Raw genomic sequence first — 9929 nt, 5'->3', positions numbered from 1 at the left:
TGTCCCCGGCCATAGAGGCATCCAGACACCGGGATGTACAGGAGCTCTAACATGATTTGCGAGATCTTGCGAATGTGCAGTGGAGCCGGGCTTGGAGACAGCGTATTAGCACTGATCTGATCTGCTGTGTGCTCTATGGGGATCGCTGGAGGGGGGAGTTTACACTCCCCAGCTTCGGCAGGCAGGTGTTAGTATATCTTGTCAGAGTGGCTTCCTGCTTCACCTCGCTAATGAGGCAAAGCAGGAAGTATTATAGCGGCACTATCCGGTCTCCAATACCGACGCCGGAATCCGTCCCCCCTTAGTGTCCCGACAGTCAGCATGCTGACAAACAGGGACTATTCCATGACACCCATATAGTGGGAATATAACCTGTGGCAAGCGCAGCTCGCTACCAAGACTGCAGCGCGCCGAGTGCAGCAAGCTTGCAAGGGCCTTCGGTGCACTCGCCCCCCTCCCCCGCGCCGGGAATCTGTAATCCGGGATCCCGGCATTGGTATGGTGACTGCCAGTCTCCTGACCGCTGGTCACTCATACCCAACCCTTTTGTACCTATCTGTGTTCACCATTAAAAACGAGTTGTTTTAATGTGAATAACACTGTGAATGTATTATACTACAAGCGTGTAACAGGTCTCCTTTCCTGAAAGTTACAAAAGTCAATACAAGTTTAAGCTATCCAGTTCCACGACAGCTTCAGTGCTACATTTCAGCACCCAACCTCAGTTAGTTCAGATTGGAAATAAATCTATACTCATTAACCATCTGCGGTATTTACTTTCAAATTGCTATAATGGAGATTGCCATTAATTGGATAGCAAGGTTCTAGAATGATCACACTAGAGCAGAAAACAGATTATAATGCAGAGCACCAGCATGCCTCAAGTGTTAGCAGTGTCTGAGATCATTTTTAGGCTAACAGTGGGAACCGATTCCCAAGCTCGAACTTCCTTGCACCTGTTGTAGAGATCAGATAAAATAGTAAAGTAATTGTATGCAGATACGGTTTCACTGGAAATATTCATTTTTACCACGCTTATTTTACTTTATATTAAGCAAGGTTCACTCACTGCTTTTCTACTGATGTAGTTTATGTTTACTGCCGATCAAATTAGAGAATTCTGGTCTGGGCACATAAAGATAATCATTTTGTGATTACTTCTGTAATGCATGGTATACAGTATGGCATGAGATACTGTATTTGGAAAGTGTTCTGAAGATACTGCAGGAACTTTAGGCATTAACACCAGTGCTTGCACATCTGCTGTTCACACAGACCACTGCATGTGGTGTAAAACTGCTTTCCGATCAAAATACTGTAAGTATTGGAGTTTTGCATTGGACTGTGGTCCTAATTCAGACCTGATTGCAGCACAGCAAAATTGTTCTCTAATGGGTAAAACCATGTGCACTGCAGTAGGGGGAAGGGGACTGGGGGGGGCAGATATAACATGTGGAGAGAAATTTAGATTTGCGTGCGTTATTTGTTTCTGTGCAGAGTAAATACTGGCTGCTTTATTTTTACACTGCAATCTAGATTCCAGTTTGAATACACCCCACCCAAATCTAACTCTCTCTGCACATGTTATATCTGCCCCACCTGCAGTGCTCATGGTTTTGCCCATTAGAGAACAATTTTGCTGCTGCCATCAGGTCTGATTTAGGCCATGTATCTCTTCACTGCCACCCGTGACCCGTGTGAACAACAGTGGAGATCACTGTCTTTCTAAAAGAATAAAGGGGTTTATGCAATTTTTATGCACCATTAAGCTGGGATAATTTTTTATGATTTGTTTTCGTATAGTAGATAAATTAAAAATGATAATCACATATAATATTATGATAAATTAGTCAGGAGCATAAAACAGGTATGTATATTATGGGAAGTAAATGATATTCTTTCCCTCCTCAACATAAAGGTAAATGATTGATCAGGTATATATACAACAATTCAACCTGTTCCATAATCTTCCCATAACACTTCACTCCCATAGCTCCATTACAGCACTTATTTGCAGAACGATCCTTCAGCAACAAAGCCTAAATACCAACCCTTTTGGGCTTCTTCCCTAAACACAATGCAATAAAAATGAAGTTTTAAAATGACTTCCTATCACTTAACCAATTTATGTCCTTTGTTATAACCCCCCCCCCCTCCCCCCCTCATCATCACTTCACTGACTTTACTAACCCACTTCATTATTTAAATGCATCTCTGTTAACTACAGGGGTTGTATTTAATATCCCAGCGGTCGGCATCCCATCTACAGTATGTACTTCCCCCAATGCGTTCAGTCTTTAGCTGATAGGTATATGTCGACATAGTTATATTTCTGTTACACAGGTAATATATAAAACATGGACTATTATATTTTTCTATCATTTCTTATTGCATTGTTACAATTGAAAAGCAAGTGAGAAACAGGTGCAAAATATTAACGCACTACAGTACTGAAACAGATACAAAGAAAAAAAAAAGTGCTACTAAGCAACTTACAAAACATATATGCAGTTGGAATCAGAAATTAACAATTTACAGTTTATAGCAAAAATATGACTAAAACACCTACTTATACCTACTAAATGATTTGTGGATCTGAACGGGTTAATAATAAGCAGACATAAGTCGTTTATGTAAATGCAGGCTTGGAGGTACTATTTCAGGCCAAATCAAAGCTGATCTAATCATAGTTCAATTTGCATAATTGTATATATTTTCTTCTGTATGCCTACAGTACTTTCACTTTTTTCTACTGGTGTAACGTTCTATACTGTATTATGCTGATAATAAGTTTACACCAATCAACGTGCAAAATGCAGCAGTGACCCCCACCACCTCCTGCTGCTGTCATCCCTTCCCCACCCTGAGAGAGACCCCACACCCACACTCCCCCCTGCTATATAGCTGCTTTGCAGAAATGCCTCCAGATTCCGCGTGGAATTAGTGTGAGTGGACAGGGGCTCGTGCCAGGCTCAGTGCATGCCAGCCATGTGCACGTGAGAGCGGCACCACGCGTGGACCTGTGTCCGGTCACCGAGGGGCGTCATGTCCACGGGCTCTGTGAGTGACACGGAGGAGCTGCTGGAGCTGAGGGTGCTGGAACTTCAGTATCCCAAACCCACGGGGTGCGGGGAGCTGCTGCTGGAGCCGAACTCCGCCGACAACTCCGAGGAGGAGGATGAGGACGATGATGGGGCTGCGGATACCGCAGGCGGCAGGAGGAAGCGGGGCAGCCGCGGCCAGCAGCACCCGGACAGAAAGCAGACTCCCCGCTCCTCCAAGGAGAGCAAGCAGTCCCAGAGGAACGCGGCCAACGCCCGGGAGAGAGCCCGCATGCGGGTGCTGAGCAAGGCGTTCTCACGGCTGAAGACCAGCCTGCCCTGGGTGCCCCCCGACACCAAGCTCTCCAAGCTGGACACCCTGCGCCTGGCCTCCAGCTACATAGCGCACCTGCGCCAGCTGCTGCAGGAGGACAGATACGACGCCGGCGGATACAGCGTGCACCCAGTCAGCCTGGTAAGGATGAGACTGCCATACAGCCAGCACCAGGCGGCGTCACGGGCTGCTGCCTCATGGTAATAATATTGCACTGTGCCAATGCTGCACTATGCTGTGTGTGTCTATGCGCACTGTGCTGTGTCGCTATTCACTGTGCTGTGTGTCTATGCACTGTGCTGTGTGTCTATGCACTGTGCTGTGTGTCTATGCCCTGTGCTGTATCGCTATTCACTGTGCTGTGTGTCTATGCACTATGCTGTGTGTCTATGCACTGTGCTGTGTGTCTATGCCCTGTGCTGTGTCGCTATGCACTATGCTGTGTGTCTATGCACTGTGCTGTGTGTCTATGCACTATGCTGTGTCACTATACACTACTCTGGGCACAATACTGTGTGTCTGTACACTATGCTGTATATTTCTGCCCTATGCTGTTTGTATACACTGTGCTGTGTCGCTATGCAGTATGCTGTGTGTGTCTATGCACTGTGCTGTGTCGCTATTCACTGTGCTGTGTGTCTATGCACTGTGCTGTGTGTCTATGCACTATGCTGTGTGTCTATGCACTGTGCTGTGTGTCTATGCACTATGCTGTGTGTCTATGCACTGTGCTGTGTCGCTATGCACTGTGCTGTGTGTCTATGCACTATGCTGTGTGTCCATGCACTATGCTGTGTGTCTATGCACTGTGCTGTGTCACTATGCTGTGTGTCTATGCACTGTGCTGTGTGTCTATGCACTATGCTGTGTGTCTATGCACTGTGCTGTGTGCTATGCACTATGCTGTGTCACTATACACTACTCTGGGCACAATACTGTGTGTCTGTACACTATGCTGTACATTTCTGCCCTATGCTGTTTGTATACACTGTGCTGTGTCTCTATGCACTATGCTGTGTCATTACACAATACTCTGTATGCAAAATATTATGTGTCTCTGCACTATGCTGTTTGTATGTATCTGTGCACAATGTGTGTGTGTGTGTGTGTGTGTGTGTGTGTGTGTGTCTGCACTGTGCTGTGTGTCTATGCACAATGCTTTGTGTGTGTACAATTGTCTATGCACTATGCTTTGTGTCTATGTGCTATGCATTGTGTGTCCATGCACTATGCTCTGTGTTCATGCACAATGCTGTATATGTCTGTGCACAATGCTTTGTGTGTGTCCAGTTGTCAAAGCACTGTGCTGTGTGTTTAAGGCAAGCATTTTACTGTGAGTGTATATGCATAATGGTGAATGGTGAGTTTAACGTAGTAAATATAATGATAATAGTAATAATAGAAAAATAAAAGAAACTTATACACAGAGGGTATCCAAATGCTTCGGGTAATTGTATCACCGGGGGCTATCCTATTAGCCCCGATGTGGCGTGCTCCACCCCCCGATGCCGGCACTTAATGCAGATTATGCTTCAGGTACCTTAGGCACCCGAAACATAATACGCGATAAACAGCTGCCGGAGCCTCAATAACACATGGGATCGAGGACTCATTCCGATCTCATGTGTTATTCGCGCGATCGCAGGTCAGTTTTTTCACAATGAAAATGGCCTGCAATAGGATACCGCGATAATGACAAAGAAAAAGACACCTAAAAAATGACACCTTTATTGACCAAATTATACTATTTGCTCCCTCCAAGTGAACGATTATTCATGCCAACAGGTGTGCCAGCGGATCTGTGCTGAGTCTCAACAGTTGTAATTTGCAATAAAGATTTTTCCCTACTGTTCACCTACAGATCTGTCCAGCCTCATCCTTTCCTTGATGCGTTCACATGTGCGCATGCATCTCAGGAATTGCGTCAGCGACTATTTGCACCTGCTTGAGAATAGTTGTGGGTGTGTATGCACCAATGCATTCCTAATGGAAGCAGTTGCATATACACATGCACACTGGTCGAGGCAAACGGCCTGTGTTTGTGAATAATTGTGGGTCGGATGACTGTGGCCACATCTGCACTCAGGAGCTGCTAAATAATATTAGTGTTAACTTCCATTGAGACCATTTCAGAGCAATGTTTGGCCAACTCGCGACTAAGTGACTTGGCCTCCTACAGTTAGAGTCGGAGCTCCTGAGATTGTGTTGTTGCTCCCAGTGTCTAAATAATGTCTACAAAAGTAGTATGACATGTATCTTGGCTATTGATGTTGTGGCTCCCGATCTAAACTTGCAAGTTTATATACTTTATTATTTTTTTTAAAAGCATTTGGCAATGTTTTAATACTTGTATAAAAATATAATCCTTTATATTTATTTACATGGAAAGCATTGAACTGTATACATATTCATGTAGATGCTTTATGTACACTAAATAATGCTGCATTCCTTTTAGTTTGATAATACTGGTTGAATGTATAATAATTCTTTTTTTCTATTACTACCTTTGTTCAGTAATATTTCAAAGTTCAGTTATAATATAACTATGGCCTGTAGATGTGGTTTTGAGAAGACTGTTTTAGATTAAAAGAACCTCTTGATTAACAGAAATACAATGATCGAACTATCTATCTACAGTATCTATCTATCTATCTATCTATCTATCTATCTATCTATCTATCTATCTATCTATCTATCTATCTATCTATCTACAGTATCTATCTATCTATCTATCTATCTATCTATCTATCTATCTATCTATCTATCTATCTATCTATCTATCTATCTATCTATCTATCTATCTATCTATCTACAGTATCTATCTATCTATCTATCTATCTATCTATCTATCTATCTATCTATCTATCTATCTATCTATCTATCTATCTATCTATCTTCACATATTTAACTTAATGGTTGCAACTGCCACCTGATATTGTCATATTCTTTGTTACAGACATGGCCATTTATGATTTCAGGACGACTGGAATGTGATCCTTAAGAAGTTAATGTATCCTGTAGGTTTTATGGGGCCACAGTATAGGAGACCATCTATCTGACTGCTTCATCCGATTAAAGATTTTTATTCAAGATGTACTGTAGCAGATTTATAGTTACTGATGAATGATGTTAACGGACTGTACACATCATGTAACAGTATTATTTCCAATATTCTATAAAAGTGCACTTAGGTTTAAATTTGGGAAATTTAAACAATACAATACAGGTGGTGCTTTTCTTTTTTTACTAGAGTGAATTTGATTCTGTAAAAGCACTCCAGTAAAGGAAGACATATCATGTATACACTCCACACTCACTGCCATTTATTAAACATACATGTTTTATACATATAGAGGTTGAGTATCCCTTATCCAAAATTAAAACTGTATATATATATATATATATATATCTTTTTTGGTCAGAGCAGTATTGTAGTCATGAAACAGATAATAGATATATAATATATTTTTATAGCTGTGTTATAATGTTGTTAACATGAGGCCGGTTAAGATTTTAACTCTGGAATTTTTTTTTTTAATGTGTGAAATAAATCAGAAATATTTGTGTACATTAGAATAAAGATTATTGTAAATTTGAATAATTGTGGAATAAAGTCATAAACACAAGGGTCACATTTATAAAGCAAATGATAGCAATTTCAGCATATCAAGGCTTGTTTATATTAAAGAGTATTTACTCTTTTCTTGTTTGAGTTTAAGCTACATAATTGCCATTTTGCTAAGTAAGAAAATTATGTGCAGACTCTTCTAAATTATTCAACAGTTATTTACCAATGAAGCCTAATTGAGCTTGTTACAGTTTAACCTATAAACCAAAAACAGTAACTTTAATGTATCAGATTGTTATAAAAATTGTAATCACATTCTTTTTTATTATATTTTTATTTTACCTTCAGAGGTGGTTGTATTTGCATATTGTTTGTAAAATATTATGTTTTCCAGTAAAGAACAGTTTTTATGCTTTTGTGTATTGTACACAGTTGAAATTGTTTATTTTTGTTTTTTAAGATTATACTGTTTGCCTGTCAGTCAATAATATACTGCATTTGAAATTAATACTTTATTTTTCTATAAACTATTGAACAATAAATAATGTATTTATGTATTTTATTGTTATGGGACAATGTCTTATTTAATTTTAAAAAATATTAGACTCACAAAAACAAATGGATGTTATACTCTGTATTAAGACTGAAACAACAGTGGAAGATCTTGGAATGAAAATATTTTTTCGAAAAGATAGATACGATTAGTGCTGAAAGCCAAAGAAAAAAATGTTGATTGTTAGAAAGTTGTGATGTAATGGCAGATTCTGGTGGATGTTATGTTAGTGATAATTCTGCATATTTCTGCATATTTACCTTCTAGTCTTTACGTTGCTTTCCTAAGATAAGATAATAGAACCAGTCTTCACAATTCAGCAGATTTTTCCTGTTCCCCACTTAAAGATTAACAGTTTCCACTTCTGATTCTGATGCACGGTGGACACTCCGTCTAAGTACGCACAGTTCCTGACAGTTTCAGTATATGTTTTAATGGTGCCAGAGTTCTAGAATATTTTGCATTGTTAAAAAGAACTTTAAACCAAAGGAGTATATTTTTTTATCTCTGTCTTTATAATGGTCTTATCTATGTTTTTATGCCTTTTTTTTTTTTTTTTAAAAATAAGTGGTAGTTCTTGTCTCAGTCTAAAATCTCTCTCTTTATAAAAGCCAAACTATACAACTTTTCGGTTAGAAAGCAGTCATAGAATTATTTGTAATATATTTTTAATCAAACTGTGAAAGTTCTGGGCAAATTAGGATGCTCTATAACCAAAGAAAAATACAATACAATATAGGTGCACACAATTATAAAATGTCTAAGCATTTTTCAAGAAAGTTACACCATCTATCCAGGTTTGCCAATCAACAAAAGGTAATACATTTACTGACAGTAAAATAGAAGTAGGATTTTCGCCTGTCAGTAACAAAAAGAAAAAAAAAAAATCTCTCTCCATACACTTCAAGTAATAGAAGTGTCACAACAAATATTCTGAGACTGTCTAATGTTGAGAACCAATATTTACAATCTTTTAACTCCATTTCATTAATAGACACATTTAATATAGCATGAAAATGTATCATTAAAAGGTGTCAGTAATATTTTCCAAAATTGTTGGATTTATGTGTAGATTTTTAATGTGTATATTGATGTAAAGGTTGAGTTTCCCACATCCAAAATTCTGAAATGTGTATTACTCCAAAATATGGATTTTTTTTTTTTTTAGCAGAAATGAGAAAGTGACAACTTTGCTTTCTTATGGGACAATGCACTCAAACTTTGTTTAACCACTTAACTGACGATTTATTTTGCCAAAAACCGCTCCGAAATTGTCGTTTTTTTAAATGAGTGAATTAGGTGAAGAACATGAATTTAACCTTATCCCAAATGATTTTAGTTCAAAAAAAAGGAAGAAAAAAAAACATTTAAAAATCCCCCCCCCCCCCTCAACATCGAAACATTGATTGGGAACATCGTGACCATCGAAAACATTGCGACCATTGCGGCTTTCATTTTGAAAGCCGGGACAGCCTCCAGGTATACAGGGAGGGTCTGGGGGTGGCTTGGGAGGGTTAATTTACCCTCCCCAGCGGCTGCCATTGTCTGCAGCCGCTGGAGGGGGGGATCCTGCCGTGCTAACCGATCAGCAGTGATTGACAGCACGGCAGTCAGTAGGGGAGAGTGCAGGGAGGCAGAGAGACCTTTCCGGTCCCTCTGACAGCAGCAGCAGAGGGAAGTTTCCCTTCCCTGCCGCTGCTAACACTATCTGACTGGTCGCAGATGGTGCCCCCGCAGTAATACTGCACCATTTTCGGAGTCATTTATTGCTGCACTGGAGGTCCGCCACCACAGGACTCCGGAGTGATAAGTATAATATATATGTATAATATGTGTGCAGTGTGTATAATGGGGGCCCCCAGGGACCCGTGTGCACACTGCACCCATTATAAAACCACCTATGGTGGGAGAAGACATTATGGGGTAGATGTATTAACCTGGAGAAGGCATAGGGAAGTGATAAAGCAGTGTTAAGTGCACGGAGATAATGCACCAGCCAATCAGCTCCTAACTGTTAATTTACATATGGGAGCTGATTGACTGGTGTGTTTATCACCTTGCATTTATCACTGCTTTATCCCTTCCTTATACCTTCTCCAGGTTAATACATCTGCCCCAATGTCTCTCCCCACATACAATATGCCCTCATACACCTTTCCCTTTTTGCCTCATTTGGCACGTAATGCTTAGCATGGCTAAGTTGCTCCCAGGGCCAGTTGTCCAATAACTCAAATTACAAAGCTGCATATGGCACCAAGCTCTAATGGTGCCGCCTCCGACGTTGCGCAGGGTGAGACTTTGCTGACTTGTCAGTCTCACCCATGTATTCTGTCTCCTGGTCCCAGCCTGACTGATCCTCTTGTAGTGGCGGCCTGAGGGTGCAGTTGCAGCCACCCCACCGATACGCTCACACGCCACCATACTTATTCCATC

At 40.5% G+C, this 9929-nt stretch overlaps 1 protein-coding gene across 1 annotated transcript; it reads left to right on the top strand.

The window, feature by feature from the left end:
- The first annotated feature begins 2857 nt into the window (after positions 1-2857).
- Positions 2858-7414, top strand: MSC (musculin). Its single transcript, XM_063923910.1, has 2 exons — positions 2858-3516; positions 6332-7414. Exons 1-2 carry the CDS (start codon positions 3046-3048, stop codon positions 6374-6376), a joined length of 516 nt encoding a protein of 171 aa, XP_063779980.1. The 5' UTR covers positions 2858-3045; the 3' UTR covers positions 6377-7414.
- The last annotated feature ends 2515 nt before the right edge of the window (positions 7415-9929 follow it).

This window comes from Pseudophryne corroboree, chromosome 5 (assembly GCF_028390025.1).
Source record: "Pseudophryne corroboree isolate aPseCor3 chromosome 5, aPseCor3.hap2, whole genome shotgun sequence".
Lineage (NCBI taxonomy): Eukaryota > Metazoa > Chordata > Amphibia > Anura > Myobatrachidae > Pseudophryne > Pseudophryne corroboree.
The sequence above is the reverse complement of the archived record's forward strand: the minus strand, read 5'-3'. Positions and strand labels throughout refer to the sequence as shown.

Bases quoted from the DNA above. Each gene is read 5' to 3' on its own strand.
- MSC (XM_063923910.1), top strand. From the start codon at position 3,046: ATGTCCACGGGCTCTGTGAGTGACACGGAGGAGCTGCTGGAGCTGAGG. The intron at 3,517-6,331 runs GTAAGGATGAGA...TCTTTGTTACAG, and splicing joins GCGTGCACCCAGTCAGCCTG to ACATGGCCATTTATGATTTC.